The sequence below is a fragment of the Mya arenaria genome, chromosome 3, assembly GCF_026914265.1.
Source record: "Mya arenaria isolate MELC-2E11 chromosome 3, ASM2691426v1".
Lineage (NCBI taxonomy): Eukaryota > Metazoa > Mollusca > Bivalvia > Myida > Myidae > Mya > Mya arenaria.
The window spans coordinates 35,049,696-35,071,704 of record NC_069124.1 but is presented as its reverse complement, the minus strand read 5'-3'; the positions used below and the strand labels follow the sequence as shown (position 1 = coordinate 35,071,704).

Genomic DNA, 22,009 nt, shown 5'->3' with positions numbered 1-22,009 from the left:
ATTAATTTCAAAGCTGATTTTATTATTAAATGCTGTATTAAAGCTGCACTCTCACAGATTAAACTTTTTGACAACTTTTTTATTTTTTGTCTTGGAACGAGCCAATTTTGGCAAAAATCCATGGAAACTAATGATATAAGATTGCTGACAAAAAATCAGATTTCAGATTTTTATATTTAAGTTAAAAAATTGATGTTTTATACATTTTTCTTAAACCGTTAGTAGCAATTTTAGAACGGAAATATGAAAATCTACGATCTGATTTTTTGTCAGCAATCTTATATCATTAGTTTGCAGATATTTACGCAAAGTTTTGCTTTTTCCAAGACAAAAAATAAAAAAGTTGTTAAAATGGTCAATCTGTGAGAGTGCAGCTTTAACATTTAATTTCATTTTACATGTATTTGACACTAATGGGTTTGGTTTGAGTATTTGACACTAATGGGTTTGAGTATTTGACACTAATGGGTTTGAGTATTTGACACTAATGGGTTTTAATATTTTTGAACAGGGTTCATTATTGATCACATGTGAGAATACTTGAAGCAAACTTAAAAGGCCTGAGACAAACTTTTTCAACTCTCATATCGCTTCTGCCATGCAAAATAATAAGATTTAATTCAAACAACATGAAAGAACTCATTATAGCAGTAAAGAGATCGTAGAAGGCAAAGTTATTGACTTTAATAATCAACCATGAAAAGAGGCTGGGAAAAAAGACTGAGCGCTCAAGTATCAAATAAAAAGCAATGAAACTTTACAGAAGTATTTACTGAAGATCATTTTCTTCCATTTACGATATTACACCGATGAAAAAGATCGGGGTTAGATGACGGGCCCATCAATCACTTGGAAAGGCAGCTTCCAGTAATATATTGGCGGGTTGGCAGACATTAGATGTTGTCCCAGAAAAAAATATCAGCTTCATTGATTTTATTGGGTAGGTGCCACATCCATTGTTAAGCATTGAAAGAAAGCATCAATATCTGTATGTCCTGGTGTGATGCAGCACCTTCTTCCAACAGGAGTCTACACCGTAATTGAAATATTGTATATTTATTTCGGTCCTGCAAGTCCAAAGCTATAAATAGTGTTTTCAGATAAACCGGTATTGGTCTTGGAAAAAATATTCTCAGACAAATAATAACAAACATGATCAGCGATGATAGAAAATGAAGTCTGAACACAAGAGGAGCACACTAGTAAAATGTCAACCCAATGTCAATCGTTCTGAAATAAGTTTCGGCCCTTGCTACATAATATGTGTGTATTGTCACTGGTAACATGCAACACCCATCTGTTACTCTATGAATCAAGGGATATAACTCAATCATTCCAAAATGAGTTCAGGCCCTTTCTACATATTTAGATATTGTCACTGGTAACATGCAATCCCCATCTTTTATTCTATTAATCAAGGGATATAACTCAATCAATACCCAATGAGTTCAGGCCCTTGCTATATATGTGTGTATTGTCACTGGTAACATGCAAACCCCATCTGTTACTCTATGAATCATGGGACATAACTCAATCAATACAAAATAAGTTCAGGGCCTTGCTACATACATGGGTATTGTCACTGGTAACATGTGTACTAAGTTTCAGGCAAATGTCTTGAAAACTTCAAGTTACAACCAAGGTTTTTGCACTGCCATACCCAAAGGCTTTGGTTATAACTTAAAAGAAAATCTTTGAAAACAAAGATAAGAATAACATTTCAGAAATAGCATTTGTTATCTTTATTTCAAACAATCGTAAGGCACACTGGTACAAGTAATTAAACTCTATTTAAAATGTGTAACTTAAAGAAAACTTAATTTCTTGCTCAAAGATGATTTTAAAAGTATTGGCATAAGAAGGCTTCACTAGGCTTAGAATGAAGTAAATCTTCTCTGTAATTCCACTATATTAGCTTTCTCTCTGAATCTACAATCATTATTCTTTAAAGGACATAAATATAAGACTTATAGGTTTTATACTTATTTTGGATCAAAAGATGTTGTTTTATACAAATTCTTAGCAAATATATTTTCCCTAACAGCTTAGACAAATTAATACCTGAAACTTGCAATAGAAACCTTGTCTTACCATCTAATTAAGTCAAAAACCATTTCTCAAGTATTAATAATAAATCAAGAGCATAATGCAGACTGTATCATTTCCATAAACATTAATGCAATGCAATGCATTCCAATAAAACATATTTATGAACTTTATGTTAAAATGGGTATTCTCCAGACTTGCCATTAAAAACAAATTGTGTTGAATATTTTTACTGAGTGAACATGATGTCTCACTTACCTTGATGTTAGACTGGCAGGCTGAGAGGGGCAGGCCGACAAGACTGATGCCGTTGACAGAAATGATCTGGTCACCAATGTTGAGTTGTCCACAGCGGGCCGAAGGACCAGTGGGACTCATGTTGGCCAGGACCACTGTCGGCACCATCGATCCCCAGCCTGATTCCACAATCACCACGCCCAACTGCTCTCCCTTCACTTTAGGTACAATCACCTGGTGGGAAAAACAATATATCAGGGGGGTTAAGTTGTGCATGGCAGAAAGCATGGCAGTGGGACTCATGTTGGCCACGATTATAATTGGAATTGTCCACAGGTTGCATGGCCAAAGGGACTCAATTTTGGTCCTACCAATGTCATCACCATAGAACCCCAGCCCTACTCTACAATCACCACGCCAAACTGCTCTCCCTTTACTTTGAGAAAGAGCACCTGTTCGGAAACCAATATGTATTACCAAGCTTAATGAGTTGTCCACAGTTAAATCAGGTTGCAGTGGGACTCGTGTTGTCTAGGACCAGGGTTTAAACCTGATCTGACTTTTATAGCTAAAATAATTATCAATAACAACTTAAGCTTCCATAAAAAAATACTGTATAATTACAGATTAAAAATACTGTTTCCAATTGAGAATGAAACTTATTTTTAAGTATTTTCTATCACCTGTTAAAGCCCTTTCTACGTGACTCTTGAAAAACACACAGAGAAAGTTACAGTGAAACAAAATCCAGTTTCTCTTACCTTGTAGCATGATTGTTTTGCATCCTAATAAGCTAGTAATGCTTTTTAATATTACCTCTTTCTGGTTTTCCTTGTTTGAAAACATAGACAGCTCCTCCCCATATATCTGCTGCTGGTTGAGCACTTCCTGGTAGTCTATCTCCTTAAGCAGGCCCTGGTCCTCAATACCATTGGCCTTCAGAAACTCCATATAGGCCACCTGGAATGCCTGCCCGATAGACTGAGCTATCAGCTGTGCCTAAAAATAGATGAGAGGATTGGTATGTGAACAGGGAATAAAATGGTAGGTAAGCAATCACTTGATAGACTGGGACTGTTTGTCTCCTTTAGGAGGGCTTAACCACTTATACCATCAACCCATAGAAACTCCATGAAGGCAAATAGACTGGGCTATCATCTGGGTAATCACCTGGGCCTGAAAACAACCTGGATCATTAGTGAACAGGGAAGGAATGGCATAATTGGTGAACAGGAAATGAAAGGGAGCATTGATGAATAGGGAATTGATGGCATGGTCGGTGAACAGGGGATGTAAGAAAGTATTGTGAATAGGGACTAGATAGCAGTGAATAGGAAGGGAACCTTGCAAAAGGGTATAGATGGTAGGGTTAATCAAAAGGGGATGGAAAGAGTATAGTGAATAGGGAATAGATGACAGGATTGGTGAACAGGGAATGGAAGGGGCATTAGTGAATAGGGAATAGATGGCAGGATCGGTGAACAAGGAATGTAAGGGCCCATTAGTGAATAGGGAATAGATGGCAGGGTAGGTGAAAAGGGAATGGAAGGGGGCATTGGTGAATAGGGAATAGATGGCAGGGTAGGTGAACAGGGAATGGAAGGGGGCATTGGTGAATAGGGAAAAAATGGCAGGATTGGTGAACAGGGAATGGAAGAGGACATTGGTGAATAGGGAATGGATGGCAGGATTGGTGAACAGGGAATGGAAGGGGCATTGGTGAATGGATTTTATGAAAAAGGAAAAAATATGGAATCATTAGTTTCCACACAGGGAGACTTGTGGTATACATTGATAAAACGAAACAAACTTGAAATTAAATTGAGGAGTGGATAAGGTATACCTTATATAATTTTCAGCTCACATAAGGGAAAACTATGAATGACAATATAGAATTCCTGCTATTAGCTAAATATGATACATATGTGGGCACTGGCCATCTCGGGAGAAACTAGTCATTTGTGACAGTCTAGGAAGAGAAAGAGTATTGACATAATCATTTCCGCTGTATCATAAAAAGAGTCTGTTCATTCCGGTTAATGTCTCTGGGCTCCATTTTCTAATTAAAACACATTGCCATCTATTGCTGGACACTCCAGGAAATACTTTTGAAAATGCAAATCTTACATCTTCCAAAACCCTAACAAAGCAATCTATCGCTAGTTGAGATCCAAGAGAACAATATGTTCAAAATTCCCATGATGCTGCCAAGATGAAATAGCCCATGAAGACTGGTTTATTGCCTGTCCAGCACGGGGCAATCAGCATACAGTTAACCCGAAATCAGTTGCCCTGACCAGTAATCAAGCAAACTCTCCAATCAATGAAATCACATCAGACCCATCCAATCTTCATCAGCAATCAAATAACTGTCCCAGGATAAACAAATTCTATTTTGTTTTCTTAACCCCATGTTGCCGAGGAATCACTCTTTGGTATTAAAGCAGATTGTTAAATCAATATCCCGGAAGTTGAAGTCCCTAAGACTTCAAATTGTCTATATTAGATTTTTGTCCTTTTTTTTTTCAGTAAGTCATACATTTGTATGCATGGATGATACCAGCCCTGACAAGACAGATAGGAACGAGGAGATTTTCTTCCATTTCTGTTGATATTTCATTAATCTTGATTTACAACCCAGCAAGAGACTGGTCTTGATGGTGAAACTCAAAAATTTATTCAAGCCTCTTTGCTTTCAGACAAGGGGATTTTTTTCAATGTTGTATTGTTAAAGGTCAACACTGTATATGCATAAGCAACCTAGACGTGGGATGGGCCATTTCTGATTGGACTGGTTTAAACAAATGTTATTTAAAGTGTTATCATCTATACTCTAAGAAGATCTACAAGCGCTCACTAGGAGCCCATTTCAAAGTTAGTGGTAAACCTAACGCTGCTTAAAACTGCTTGTGGGCACTGTAAAGTAACAGGTGAATCTTTAAAATAAATCATAATGTTCATACAATATTTTTATTGAAAAGCATTTTTTGCCAAAATAAGGATTATGTCTTGAAGTTACATTCTTAAGCCTTACTTTTTAATGAACCAGGCCCTTAGGAATAAGCTTTAGTTTTTAAGAGGGTCACTCATAAAGGAAAATTCCTCTGAAATCATTTGCATCCATCTCTAACAATATATTTATAGGCAACACAGGCCTTGGCTCCTTGCATCCATCTTTTTGGCAAAATGAAACAGCTAAAACATCCTTGGAAGAAAATCACCAATGAAACATTCCAATGTAATACAAAATAAAATGTTCATTTTTAGTATGCCAGTTTTGCATGAAACATCTTTTAAAGAGGACCAGCAAAGAATAAATCAGTGAAGTTGATTGAAATTGACCCGGGGGCTCAGAAAAAGGAAGTCAATAAAAGTAATTCTTGAAAACAAACACTATACTTAAAAAAATACACTGATACAGTATATAAAACGTCTGAGGTAATAATCACATTTATACATATAACAAGAATTTCAGAAACTTTCCTCTTTAATAATGTGCAAAATTTCCTTTAGATAGATTGATTTTGCTTGATGTTGATATATCTTAAAACAGGTGAGGTAGTTCAAGAGGACGCAGCCCAAATGCAAAAAGACAATTATTTAGATTTAAAATTACTATCGTTATTTTCTTGATATTTCTGTTCTAGATTTTTAACTACAAGATAACGATGTGTCTAAATATGTCTAAACATTACAACCATTGCAAAATTAAACAAATGGTGCAGTTCGTTTTAATGTGTTTTAGCATGCACAGCACGTTGAGATAATCTGGTTATTACATGGTTTAAATTTCCAATTAGGAGTTGTTTTGCCGCTGTAAAAACAGCAGAAATTGTCTGATAGCTTTAAATTTCAACACTTAACAATGATATACGTGGTATTTCAGCATCATTAATTTAATAGCACTTTTGATCATAGTATTGTTCTGTCCAAATTTGGATGCCATCTATTTCTATCACTCACTTGGGTAACGTAAGTTTGATTCTCAGAAAGATTGTTTCAGATTTGCAAATTATTTTAACATTTTACCAACAATACATACGTGCATTCAATCACAACCTTTGATAGCATTATACATAGAAATGTATATTAAATAACTAAAATATTTACATTTCAACCGCTACTTTAAACTTGCGTTCTGTCTTAACATTTGATTGTTAAAACAATCATTAAAACATCAAAAAGTCAATGAATTTTGCCTGTTTTCCTTGCTGTTTCTTCAAAAAAATGCCTTAGTTTATATTCTCAACAAATATTATGGGAAGATGTCAGAATTAAACACTCTGTGCAGAAATTAGATAAACATTTCAAATTGATGAGCACTGTTTCCAATTTATACTCTATATTGCTTGTTGATTTCCACATCATGTTATTCTTTTCATTCTTTTGGGAACTGCTGATTTGGGCTGACTAGATGTTCTTTGATGAATCTCCAATGATGTGGAGACCGCCATTGTTACAAACATGAAAGCTGTTTTTCTACCTTGAATGTGATTGTTTGGAAATTGACACTGATGTTATGTCAAACTAACAAAAACAAGAAAAAGGTAATCTGACTTTTGACTCTTGAGTGTGACCTTGATCTTTGACCCACCTATATGGGTCTTGCATGCAACATGTCCTCTTCTCATGTTGAACATTTGTGCCAAACATCTTTAAATTCCCGAATGCATGACCAAGTTACAGCCCCGACAAAACATAATTTTGAGGAATGACCTTTGAGTGTGACCTTGATCTTTGACCTACAAATGTGGGTCTTGCATGCATCAAGTCTTCTTCTCATGGTGATCATTAATGTGGCCAGTTTTTAAAAATCCCCCAATGCATGGCAGTGTACAGCCCAGACAAACCAACATACAAGAAATTCTGACAAATGACCACTAATTGTGACCTTGACCTACAGGCATGGGTCTTGCACATGACACCTTTCCTTCTTATGGTGAACATTTGTACAAAGTCATTTTAAAATGCATGGCCAAGATAAAGCCCAGACAAGCCAAAATTTTACAGATGGACAGACTAATGCACAGACAGATGCATATACACAGAGCAGCCATTTTTCGAGCTCACAGTCATAATGATAGCATAATATATAATACATCAACCAGAGAACTTTGAATGCTATCAAATTGTATCAGGATAATTAGCGATCCACATTCAGAAATACCAAGCCATATCAATGTCCAAAAGGACAGACATATGGGGAAAAATACATTATTAATAGATTTTGTGAGCAAAACTGAATAAAATGTAATTTTTGCTACGATATGGTATCAAATCAATATTTCCATTCAAAAGTCTCATTTACAAATTTCTTGGATAGATCAGTATTCTGCAAACATCCCCTTGGGAAATCTCCTTAATATCTTAAACAAATATCGCTGATGAATAATTTAGACATTGTGATGGCTATTTTTTTCAATGGACAACTAGAGCTGTCACTGGAGTGTCGAGGACCTCACATGCTACTTTGGCACAGGAATGGTAAATATTTCTTTGAAAAGGGGGCATAACTCAGTAAATCATTGGTGGATTGTAACAACACTCAAACTTGCCCTGTATTTTATTGCATATCCAGTGTAACATTTTTACTTATTGTACCTGTCATTTGTTATATTTTTATTGCAAATTCTGATTAGTAAAAGGGACATAGTTTTATAATAATATTAGTGCTTTGTAACCAAAGTTGAGCTTGACCTGTGTTTTATGGTGTTAAACATGTGTACCAATTAGATTTTCAATCCCAAAACACTTTTATGAGAGGTGGTTATTGGGACAAAACCAACTGACTGAACAAAATAAACGCTCGACAAGGTCACTCCTATATGCCCCCCCTATTTGCTTTGTGAGGGTATACTTCCATGTAGACTCTGCATTTTCAAAGAACTGATGCAAGTTTGTTATGCCATGAGTGAAATAAGTATATTTATTTCATGCTTTCCGGTAGTAAATAGAAATATGTGAGATGATTTCTAACTGTTTAGAAACAGTGAAATAACCATTTTGATATCATTTTATTTTGAAATTTTAGCACATTAATATCAGCTTTTCAAAATATATGTTAGCTCACACTTGTCTGGGACAGATGATCGATGACTTTTACTATCCAAAATGGTGTTACATGAACGATATATTTGGCAAACTTTCCAGAATAAATACATTAAATGTCAATTTCAGTGACTTTAATTTTAGCATAAAAGAAAATGTATAAGACTGTTAGACTGAGATAACAATTTTTTCATCACAAGAACACCAAAAGTTGTTTTCACTTTGCTCATATAATTAATATCTCACTGAAACAAACCATTATCAACCATTTATTGTTATATTTAAACTTAAATAATTGGACTCAGAATTGAAATGTTACCAACTTTAACTGTCTGCTAACATAATTTTGGTTTGCACTAACGAAATAAGCTCTAACTAAATTTCAAAACTGAAAATATGTGGGTGTTTTAATTCTGTTCGACAGAAACACCTTGTAAACAATTAGTCTGCACAAGTTCATTATTTTGTGAAATGTATAATCATTCTGGAAAAGAAAAAGACATCATAACTTTTACAAAGACCCTTGATAACTACGGTGTAGTTTTCCCATTTTAATACCCATAGAAACTAGAAAATTATCAATTGACAGACAATGTAGGGTTCCTATTTTAATAGCCATGGAAACCAGAAATAATCCATCGACAGACAGTGTAGTGTTCCTATTTTAATAGCCATGGAAACCAGAAATTCATCCATCGACAGACAGTGTAGTGTTCCTATTTTAATAGCCATGGAAACCAGAAATTCATCCATCGACAGACAGTGTAGTGTTCCTATTTTAATAGCCATGGAAACCAGAAATTCATCCATCAACAGACAGTGTAGTGTTCCTATTTTAATAGCCATGGAAACCAGAAATTCATCCATCAACAGACAGTGTAGTGTTCCTATTTTAATAGCCATGGAAACCAGAAATTCATCCATCAACAGACAGTGTAGTGTTCCTATTTTAATAGCCATGGAAACCAGAAATTCATCCATCAACAGACAGTGTAGTGTTCCTATTTTAATAGCCATGGAAACCAGAAATTCATCCATCAACAGACAGTGTAGTGCACATGGAACTGGAAAATTCACCCATCGGCGGCAGACCCAGTGAGAGTATTAGTCTTGTTAAGGTTGTGGCACTTACAGGATAAAACGCTGGTTAGAGCTATTCTGGGGTTTTAACGTGACCCAGTGCATAACACTGTCAGACGGGACCCTGATTTAACTTCCCTTCTGGAAGATGGTAACTTTTGTTGGTGCTGATACGAGGAATCAAACCTGCGACCCCTGCATTGACAGTCAAGTAGCATACCAATAGACATTCACCACACTCTCTTTGTTGCCGGGAAAAATATTTTTAAAACCCTTCATTGAGAGCAAAGGCTTAGATTAAAATGTATGGTTTATAAAGCATTTATTGCAAAAAATATAGCTTCCAATGAGAGCATTGAAAAAGGAAAACTGCGATGCATAGCAAAGATATAAGTTACACAGAACTGACATGTTACCAGAAATGGTTTTTCTAAGTGTCTCTTATGTTAACTGCATTTGCCCTCTTCCTTGGCCCAGAATTAAGTATTTCTGTGAATTTGACATTAATCATTTTCTATGAAAAGCCATTAACCTGTCATGGAAGAGAAGGATCATATTGTAAGATGATTACAGACTTCTTCTCTGGTCAAACATTGTTTCTTAAACAAAACAGCACTTTTATTAACTCTTCAAATCCTAGCAAGTTCAATATATGAGTACATTATTTACCCAAAGATGTTAATTTGTAACAGAGAAGCGTTAATCCATTTATCAAATATTCTGCAGGTCTGAGGTCTAGGACATTTGGTTTCAGACAAGAATATTTTCGAAAATTGTATGCTAAGTCCGTACAACCAGAAAAGTGTCATGAGACCCTAGTGTCGCCCACATTCATGGTCTAATGAATAAAAAAACAATACTAGGAGAAATCACACCCACAAGAAGCCTCGTCAAGGCGTCTTAGCAATACAAATGACCAAATTTTCTGTTTATTGAATACATAAAGTCAAAATATCATTTGAAGTATTTACTCCGCTGATAATGTAAGTGGTTAGTGCACTCATTTCTCATCAAGGAGACCCGGGTTTGATTTGCAGTCTCGGAGCATGTGAGTTTGGTTGGTGGTCACCAATCCGAACAAGTGGGTTTTCACCGGGTTCTCCCACAACACATGACCACACTCTCCCGCAACATTGTGCCAACTATAGTGACTTTAATATTAGTTTATTTAACTTTCTAACAATTGTTGTGAAATAAAAAAAAGTTTATAACTAAACTAATAATTTGCTAGTTGTCTGATTTTATAACTATTTTAGAAATGCACAGTTTGGCTATATTGCCCCAAAAATGCAAAACTTGTGACACAAAGTGTTAGAAATGATGTTCATACCATATAGCAGAGACTTGAAGCTTTACAAAAAATCATACAGCTTAAATAATACAGTTATGATTTACTATGAAATCCCAAATCCAAGCATGTTTTGGGAGTTTCACACAAAGACTTCTATGTGGTATCAAAGTATACATACTGGCTGGCTGATTTTGACCCAATCAAAGATTATTTTTTTCCACAATGATAGTATTACCGAACAGAAGTGGAATGGAAGTATATATATATATATTGGCCGGCTGTTTATCACCCAGCCTTGGATATTTTTTTCATAGAGGTAGTATTACCACAAAAGAGACTTGGTCGGAAATTACTTAGATAATGCATTTTTTTTCAAAATGACTTTCATAAATATTCTTCAGCGAATTCTGTCTACGCATCAAAATGCCCCTTATAAATGCTATTGTATTCACTGGTAGGGGCCCCTGCAAGTGCTTTTAAACTAAACAGTTACAATTATGTCCTCCGCATTTGAAACATGTTACTTTGAAACACTACTGTCTACTGCTCAAGGCACTGACATTGCAGATACCAGCTGAAATCCTAGTGTGACCTTGACCTATAGTGCTGGACTCCTCGACTTATTTTGGTTTCGATGCAGAAGGGACCTGGATCTTCCCTTTGATATGTTAAATCATTTAATTCTGATCTTCTGGAGCATGAACTATGTGTATGCTATTCCCAAATCCAAGGGCATACTAAAAGTTAAAGTCATGTTCATGAATTTATAATTACAGATTTGACCTTTGACTGTGACCTTGACCTTATATGTAAGACAGTCAGTCTTAAGTTGGAATCATAGGTTTTTTAGGGCTGAAGTATTATTTTTTAAATTCAATTCTAAATGAATTGGAAAACCAAAAAGCAAGTGCATTTATGCCACAAAAAAAGATCAGTGCAATACTGTGAAGGTCATAGCATCACAAAGCCATATCAAGATCAAACTTTGCATAATAAGATGTTTTAGCTTCATAAAGTTCTTTCAGACAATTGTTGAGATAACAGAAGAAGAAACTTTCACCTGATTTTGCTTCAGTTCAATGACATCCACACAATGACTTGACGATTGGTTGTTGTACAAAAATGTATATATGATGCAGACAAAATCATGCCATGAAGCTACACATAGTTTGCATTTTGTATATCATATTTTAAAAGCATTTGAAATCATTAACTTTGGAAACAGTGTGATTGCAGATCCTACCCTTTCATATATGTAAAAAAACTATTAGTCTCAAATCACAACCAAAGGGCTCCAAACAGTTTGTGACTAAATGTTAAGCAGCCATTGATATTAGCAAACCCCAAGCCCTGCTCTAGCCTTGTAAAATAAAATTTGAAGCTAAGAACTTTTGTAAGATATGGGTTTGTTCATTCAAATCCTTAATTTCCATGGTTGTGATTTTTTTTCTGGATCCAAGCCAATCATTTGTGCAAAACAAATAATAAGCTTCAAATCACAACCCAAAAACACAAAACAGTTTCATACTACATGGTAATCTTTCATATCTTAATATCTTCTTGGTAAGTAAATGCTCACCTCCTCCTGGGCTTCCAAAATGAGGTCAAGCGGCTCATACTTGGCGTTGCTGCACGAGGACACGTGCATGTTGCCACCGATGGAAAACATCCTCTCTGAGAGGCTCACCATTGCGGAGAATATTTCAGTTATCCCAGTAACAATAGCACCTTACATAACGTCAACATGTGTCACTTGGTCAATGCCATCCACTGATGGCGAGTGAGCTGTCCCAAATATCATGGTTGCATTAATATAGTTCTAGTTTTGGTGCTTCCTTCTTGGACGAAGAGTCAACTTATTATAAGTGCAAATTCTTTGAATATTTTCCACAATTTTCCTTTGTCCTTTGTGTTAAAATTGAAAATATTTATTTTCAAAACATCAAAGTTTTTATTCTATCTCAATTTCTTTAGATTCTTGGTCAATATAATTGTTTTATCCTATTCTATCACATTTATCTCTTTGATCATTTGTAATATGTTTTCACAATATTATCACCATATTCCAAAGCTGGAAACAAGTCCATAGGACACAGAATAATGCCGATACCTTTGGCCACTGGAAGATTATAATAGCCTGAAGTAAGCTCTAGCAAAGACCGTCACTCTGCCTGAATGAGCAAACTAAAAAACTGCAACTTGACCAATTCAATTGGTATAAATGCATGTGAAGAAATAATAAAAAGAACTAACATGTTTTTTCTTTGTGTAATTACCTATTTACTTTTCACATTGACTTACTGTTGGTTTAATTTCTTTTATAAGTGACTGAAATAATTTGCAAAATCACGGATAAGAACAGTAAGCTATAGAAACTAAGAAGATATTGAAATAAGTTGTCTTTGCAAGTTTCAAATGCATGTTGTTTTGCTATGGTAACAGTACACCATTTCAATAAAGATATCTGTCCGTTTTAGTCGTAAATTAAAATTATCTTAGATTTATAGTTTCATTATTTTGCTACATATTTAAGTAAATTAACTTCAGCCTGTATTAAAACTGAACACAACTTTGAGGAAATAAAACAAGTAATATGGTGAAGTTTATACAGATTTAAGATACCATTAAAATCCTTTATATATACGGGCCCCAGATGTGCAATGTATCATTTCAATAAAAAAAAATTACTTGAATTTATCTATAGTAGGAAATAAAATGTAAATGACTGACAATGGAAAACAGACACTTCAGCTGGGCAAAGTGTTTTATGGCCATTAATTAAGGTAGTGCATGGCAACTGCAACACCAAGTATATGAAAAAACTGACAATTTTTCTTGGAAAACATTCAAGCTAAAATTCCCCACGGACCAAGATATTTCATACTTCCAATGCTATTTTTGATACACAAGAAAACTACACTACTAAATTATACACCATCTAATTGATCTTTCCTAGACATCCAATTAATCCAAGATGAGCAATTTATTTTCCAATTAAAAAATTCAGACAATACTTTCATCAAATGTTCATTTGATACACTAAAGTGCAGTCAACTGTTTTAAACCTCCCAAACAGCACAAGCGGTGCAATTATAATATATATATTCCCTGTCGCAGGCTTCATGCTCCAATCCTAACTCCAATATTGATAAAAGCGTCGTGGAACCGAAACTCTTTTTCTTTACTAATGAATTTTATAGCAGGTTTCGACCGAGAAAAATAAGCCTAGCCATTCTCCCTGTCATTCATGCTGGCTGATCCTGATTGCTTTATTGTTCTCCCTCACTTTGAACATGAAATGGCAATTTTGTGAACTTTTTTCCCCAACAGTGACATGGCCTAACAACACAATTAAGTCATTGTAGACCAATATCACGTCAATAATCAATGAACTTCTGATCCCTAGGAACAAGAATCTCAAGAGACATGTTAGCCATTTTAATCCCATCAACAGCGGGCCATTGCCAACTACTTTTAAAAATACTATTACGGGAGCTTGTAAATATAATAGTCAGAACCTGAATATAGACAACATGAGTATAATCATGTTAATTTGATAACCAGACAAGTAGCAGTGTGTGCATACCACGTGATAAATTGCGTCATAAATGCTACGTCGGAATGCAATACTTTCAGGGCTCAACCTACCAGGCTAGTTAGGCAATTAAGTCACCCTGCCTGCGGCGACTTCGCTATTTTCTAAGCTTCCCGACATAGCATGTATGACGTATTTTATCACGTGGTATACACACACTGAAGTAGGTTTTCTCTGGGTACTCATGCTCCCCCATAAGCATAAGACAAGGGCCCTATTTCATTAAAGATTGTAAGGCACAAGATCCTAAACTTTTAGACGTAACCCCATTTTTGGCGTAAATTGCCTTTTAATATATATTAAGAACATTTATCATGTAGATTTTGCCCGTAACTTTACGGATGTCCCCTAGCATTCTAGAGCAGGGTAAGATTTACAACTTCTATATCTCATTGAACAGGGCCACAGAAACTTACCAGAAGCATAAAATTGTGCCAAGAAGTAAGATTGATATTAAATTTGTTGAAGTGACTGGTTTTAAAACATGATGTAAATAAATTGACACAAAAAGCAATATTGTTTTAAGCAGGCTTTAAAATCTGCCACTCATCTGCCAGTGCCGTATCCTTGATATTTCACTGCGCGTAATGTTAGCCCAAGGATATAGCCTTTATCGCTTTATCGCTTTCAAATCTTTTATTTATTAACTGTTCCATGAAATGTATCTTTAAATGTCATATGATTCATGTCAAATGCCCATTACATGTTATAAAATAATCTACTGTAGAAGTTTACTTTGGAATTCAATCTGAACATGTTAGATTGAATATGTATTCAACTACAACCTTCCAGACCTGCAAAAATTGCTACAATGTGGTTTAGGTTTGGTATGCTAAAATGAACAGTAATAATACTTTTAGCCAGGAAATTGAACCCTTCCTGAAGCCAGATTTGATTGATCACCAATCAATGTTATTGATGGGAGCTTTACTGACTTTGATAAAGAAACAATTACTAAAGCTAACTGGGAGCTATATTGGACTTGGGATATCAATGCTAAGGAAGTTTCCTACAATATTTTATGGGAAATTGGTAAAACTTTCCGATACCCTACTGGCACTGTCATCATAAGTGTATTAGATGCTGAACTGCAAGTTATATAAACACCATATTTAAGCATTTTTGCATTCTTTTCAAACAGCAAAACATGCATGGCAATTCAATCTGTCCGTGTGTGCCATGTGTGTGGGAGGGGTAGGGGTGGGAGGGGGTAGGGGGTGTAGGGGTAGAGTATTTGTGATTCCATATACACATGGTTGGGTCTGTATCATTAAATTCACATGTTGATTGTAAACAACATAATAATGTTGATGTACATACAGAAGGTTAAAAAGAGGCTATACTCATATATAAAGTTCTGCTTCAATAATGCAATCCTAAATAAACTTCAAGAAAATATAAACTGTATGATGAGAGTTCCAAGTTAATAAAGTTAACTTCACTTTCAAACCCATAAACAATGAATTTGTCCTGCTTTCATCTATGTTGGTTTTAATATTGCAGTACCATTATGGCAATCAAGAAAACATAAGCCGAGAATTCTTAGTTAATCCAATTACCTCTTCGCTCTCGAAGACATGACAAATGATTTTGGCCTGCTTTCGTCGCCTCATTGAATCTGTGTCACTTGGGCTGCCAATCAAGCGCCTACGTGCCATGATGACAAGAATATCGCCGATGTCCGCAATATACGATATTGTCCTCAGGGAATGGTCCATCATTATTTCCTGTCAACAAAATGTATAGGAAGTATGGACACAAGTAAATAGAAAGAGAAATTTCACTGCACTGGACAAATTTCCTATCAATATAAAAAAGACTTCAATGATAAGAAAAAAGTCTGTACTCAGAGAGTCTTACGTCACAACCATACATATAATTTATATTATGCATTAGACCCTTATTATGGTGACAAAAAGCCTAAAAACATTGACTCAAGAAAGTCTGACATTGATCATCATTTCATTTTCAAGACAAGAGCAAAAAAAGCTGGTATTACAATTGTTTTCCAAGACATAGAAAGAGGATCAAAATGTGAAAACAAGTCATAAAAAAAATGTTGACTATTTTTTTCTGGCTCAATTGTGCTGAAAGCTGATACCTTATAGAATAATGCTTGATTCCATTTCCTGGGTAGAAACCAGGGATTGAACTTGGGTGAGAGGCGGACACCAATACCGCTAGACCACTCTCATTTTGGTGGGAATTGAACCCACAATCCCTTATGTGAGAAGCTGACACCTCTCACGCTAGTGGAGATCCCTTTGGTGAATATCGCATCCTAAACCTATTGTGTAAGCCACTGACACCTATACCATTGGACCACTCTCACATTGGTAGGGATCAAACCCCCCAACCTCTTGGGTGACATGGGGGCACTTGTACCACAAGACCATTCCCACCCTGGTGAATATCGCACCCTCAAACGTTTGTGTGAGAGACTGACAATTATACCACTAGACCACTCTCACTTTTGTGGGGATTGAACCCATAATCCTTTGGGGGAGAGGGGGTAACTTGTACCACATGACCACGCTCACCCTGGTGGGGATCAAACCCTCAAACTCTTGTGTGAGAGGCTGACGCATAAATCACTAGACCACTTTCAACCTGATGGAGATCGTACCCTCAACCTATTGTGTGAGAGATTGACAACCATACACTAGACCACTCTCACTTTTGTGGGGATTGAACCCACAAGCTCTTGGGAGGAAGGGGGTCACTTATACCACAAGACCACCCTCACCCTGGTGGGGGGCTCAAACCCTAAACTTCTTCTGTGAGAGGCTCACATCTTTACCACTAGACCACTCTCACCCTGGTGGAGAATCAACCCCACAACCACTGGGGCTAGAAGGGGAAACCTGTACCACTAAACCACTCTCACAGAAATATCAAACATACCTGTAGATCAGTGTTGAGGACCATGATTTTCTCAGTAGATACAAACAGGTCGACATCGGTGCTAGGCTGATTTTCTCCTTCCGGGGCCTATAATAGGTGAAATGGAAACATCAAGATTAAAGAGTCAAAGACATTGTTTAAGGCCTTAAATATGTAAAGTGGGCTAAACAGAAACATATTCTAACCCATAATTCAAGACAATTCCTGTTGTTCATAAATGTTCTGGCTCCAAATGGACACTCTGGAAGTCATTATTCACTTAACATTTACTTAATACAGACACAAAAATTACAGTAACATTCTTCTTAGCAGTTTGGTAAAGAAATGGATGCAAGGTCCAATATCAATACAGTTTAATGGTGTACATAAACAACAACACATAATGCAACAGTGGGATGAGAATTTGTGGCTGAATCCTAAGGCAAAAGAAAATACATCTAAGATATAAATACAGTGGTCTCAGTTTGTGTAATATTAAGTGGGAAACTGACTACATCTCCTTACACCAGTTAGGTATTCTATATTTCAAATCTTATAGACATTGCAAATCAAATTAAATTAACATTAAAAAATGTGTCCATAGGACACGGATGCCCCCACTTCGATTTTTTGTCACAGAAAATAAGCCATAATGATTATTCAGGATAATCTGCACATATAGGATAAGTTGAGTTGAGTTGGGTTTTACGGCATCGCAAGACTGTATAGGTTATATGGCGCCATTCATCCTTTTCAAAAATTAGATCGGATAAGATATTTTTTAAGTATTGTTGGGAAATAAAGGGCCCTAACTCCTAAATGATTAAAGCGATTTCCATGGCTATCGAACTTGATCAAGATATTATGGTCACAAACATGTGTTAAAAGTTTGGTGAGGATTGGACAAACAGTTTTCAAGAATTAGATCGGAAACAATCTTCAGGACGTATTTTTCAAGTCTTTTTTTGCACATAAAGGGCCGTAACTCCTAAATGACAAAAGCGATTTCCATGGCTATCGAACTTGATCAAGATATTATGGTCACAATCATGTATGTAAAGTTTGGTGAGGATTGGACACATACTTTTCAAGAATTAGATTGGAAACATATATTTTTGAAGTATTTTTGGCAAAAAAGGGCCATAACTCCTAAATGACTAAAGCGATTTCCATGACTATCGAACTTGATCAAGATATTATGGTCACAAACATGTGTTTAAAGTTTGGTGAGGATTGGACAAACGGTTTTCAAGAATTAGATCGGAAACAATCTTCGGGACGTACGTACGTACAGACAGACAGACGTACGTACGGACAAGGGCAACCCTATATGCCGCCACTTTGTGGGGGCATAACTACAGCTGTCACAGGAGTGACAAATACCGTGACACAATGTCTGGACACAGAAATAGTAACTTATTTCGTTGAAAAGCGGCCATAACTGACAAAAGTTGGTGTATTGTTACCAAATTAGAACTTGACTTGTATTTTATTAGAACTTGACCTGTATTTTATAGAGTTTAACCAGTGTACCATTTTTTTTATTTAAATCCATTATTATCCAGACACCATGTTGTTTCCTTCTTATTCTAAGTTTAAAATATTTTTTCCTTCTTATTCTAAGTTTAAAATATTTTTTCTTTCTTATTCTAAGTTTGAAATATTTTTTTCTTCAAATTCTAAGTCTAAAAGAGGACATTACTCTGTAAACATGGCTATCATTGAAAACAATGTAAGCCCATCGACGGGAGCCAAATTTGGAAAAGAAAGAGCAAAAATGAAAAATCATGGTTCAAATTAACTTATTAAACTACCAGTAAAACAAAGAATGTTTACAGAGACACAATCATTCAAAGTTGTGTCCAGAAGTCATCCATCATAATCACATAATCATTTTCAAAAAAAAGTGTTGGAGATATGCAGTGCATTTAAGAGTAAAAGGATTGATATAAACAACAGTTTAATTTTGTTCTGTTTTCAACAAGCCCATCTTTGGAAATGAAGTATGCTCAACAAAGTTGATAAGGAAGAAAAGAAAGCAATAACAGGAGCAAAACGACGCTGAACACCGACTGTTTTTCAATCAAAAAGGGTCTTAACTCAACAGTCATTAGAGCCAGTGTTAATAGTAATGCTGTACCTGTGTCTAATGTCTTTGGAAACATGTGTACCAAGTTTCATTTGAATATCTTGAATTATGACTAAGGTTATAAAATTTGCAACACAACAACGCCGTCATATATTTAACGATATAAAATTACTATTTTTTCCAAATGCCGACAAAAGATGATGGTAGAGAAATATTATGGTTGATTGCAGGCAAGGCATTTTTTATAAAAAATCCTTAGCTAGTTGAGAGTTACAGAGTGGACATGAAATGGGAACAGACAGATGGATGCAGACAAGCGATACTTATATGCTCTCTATTGAGGGAGAATAAATACAACAACAATGAAACAACATGACCATGTTTGACAACTCTGTGCAAATGGATTGAAAAAGTGTAAAATGCAGTTATTTCCCTTGCTCAACTTCCTATAGGTAAAAAGCTGACAATACAGTAGGAATACAACATGATTGACGTCTATACAATACCATGAGATGCTGTCAAAATTAAATAAGAGTTTTTTACTGGTAAGATTTTTGTTTCACAGATAAGTCATTTTATACAGTTCTATCGAAAACATAATTAGATATACATTGTACATGTAATTACGATAGTTACTATTGAACCAAATACATGAGAACAATTTACAGATGCACAATTCATAAAGATCTCAACTAACGGTCATGCATTCTACAATGAGACACAATAAAAAACTTACCGACGCCTGGTCAGAATTTAATGTTAATAAAAGATCATGTTTTGTAAAAATAAGTGTTACGTTAATACATTACATTTTTGAAATATTCTGACAAAGTTTCTACTTGGCTTTCATGTAAACCAATGTTCTTTCAGAATATGTTATATTATACACCTCATATATTTTTTATCAATGACCAAAATAACTGAAGAGACAATAAATGTTTACATGAAGAACAGTCAGACCGTTAAAACTACTGACAGAGGTATTATGAACATAACTATTAAGGAATGAAAGGAATACATTGGGAAGGTACCTTACATGTATGTCACGCAAAAGGAATGAAAAAAAAAACACAGAGCAATTTTTCACCAAGTTTGGATGCCTTTCAAAATTATGTTGTTGTTTTTTTCTTTTTATTGCTAAATAGTTCCCACCTGAAAATTTATTTCAAACAATGGAACAGAACTATTTTGTCTGTCATTTATTCTTTTTATCAACTCAACTGAGCTGTACCCAACTACAGCTTTAGACATATAAATGTTATATTGACATCATATTGTTGCATTTTACTGTTTAAACTATAAGAATCAGAACAAAATGTTCAAATTCATGGGCACAGGCATCTGTCTCCGTTGATAGAAAAAATGCCCTGTTAAATAAATATAACAACTCCACCAGCTTTCGTACCTTGATCCTGCCGACCGCCTCCTGGGCCTGCATCATTCTCATGGCCTTGGATGGCTGGCCCTCGGATATGAGCTGGGTTGAGCCCAGGTATCGAGCCCGGAACAGCACACCCTCAATCAGTACTGATGGGTTTTCAGGGTCATTGATTTGCACTGAAATAGAACAGCGTTAACATTGAAGTCTTGAACCAATTTATATTCTTTTTATTGATGCAATGAACAACAGATCTTTAACTCAATGAGACATATTTTCCCAATGGCTGTCACCTGTCTAGGATGTGCGAGGGTTGTTTTAGAAGTTCACAGAATATAACAATAAAAACATCACATATTTTATATATAATAATGCACTCTCACAGATTGAATGTTTTGACACATATATAATTATATTTTCTTTGTTAACGTTGAGACCTGAGCAAAAGTACAGTAAGGTATGTATCATGGAAAACTGAAATGAAGATATGGTTTGATCAAATATGCCAATTTGCTAACAATGTCATTTAACGGAATCTGTACCAATTTACTAGCATTTTCAACAACATATGCTCATTTCATGTTAAAATTCCTGGAACTTTGAGAACAACCATCATGCATATTGAACTGAGCAGGGTTTTAGCTAAGGAGTTATAGGAGGTGTTGTTCCCGCTCATTTTTATAGCGCCCCTCTACCCTCATGGAAACCTGCATGTGCACCTTTCTTCCTTCTTAGAATTGATAATGACATAATATTTCCTTTATTCTGTTTAAAATCTTAATATATGATTATAAATACATACACACTTAAAAAACCTGGCTTTCATAACCTAAAACTTCTTCAATTAAACACATTTGTAACATTTTTTTGTCAAATTTATAATATTTAAGTTCTCATAGCCCGATACAATGTACCGCCTTCACCCATAGCACCCTGTGCCCACACTGCAGCACCATACCCTTTTTCAAAACCTGGATAAAACCCTAATGAATGAATGTATTTAAAGGATACTAACGCCAAAAGGGATCATAAAGATTACATCGACAACCTTCCATAGCCACCGTAGTTTCCCTGCTCTTTGACATGTTTCTTAGCTACATGAATGTTATGTAATATTTACTACCATCTGACATTAGCATCTACCTGTTAAACTGCACTCTCACAGATTGAATGTTTTGACAACATATTTTTTTTTCTTGGAACGAGCCAATTATTGCGAAAATCCATAGAAACCAGTTATATAAGACTGCTGACAAAAGAATTAGATCGCAGATTTTCATACTTAAGTTCAAAAATTGATGTTTTATGCATTTTTCTTAAACCATTAGTAACGGAAATATGAAAATCTATCTGATTTTTTGT

The 22,009-nt window shown here is 35.4% G+C and overlaps 1 protein-coding gene across 3 annotated transcripts in view; it reads right to left on the bottom strand.

Annotated features, from left to right (window-relative positions):
* LOC128227417 (amyloid-beta A4 precursor protein-binding family A member 2-like) overlaps positions 1-22,009 on the bottom strand; it is a 43,227-nt gene that overhangs the window by 4,542 nt on the left and 16,676 nt on the right. For 2 of the 3 annotated variants that reach the window (XM_052937932.1, XM_052937934.1), the window contains 5 exons: positions 20,675-20,826; positions 17,202-17,288; positions 15,857-16,024; positions 3,100-3,282; positions 2,305-2,517 (listed from right to left, as the gene is read on the bottom strand). In XM_052937932.1, the coding sequence (XP_052793892.1) occupies positions 2,305-2,517; positions 3,100-3,282; positions 15,857-16,024; positions 17,202-17,288; positions 20,675-20,826 (803 nt within the window). The remainder of the gene's footprint in view (positions 1-2,304; positions 2,518-3,099; positions 3,283-15,856; positions 16,025-17,201; positions 17,289-20,674; positions 20,827-22,009) is intronic. The other variant, XM_052937933.1, reaches the window with a different exon arrangement.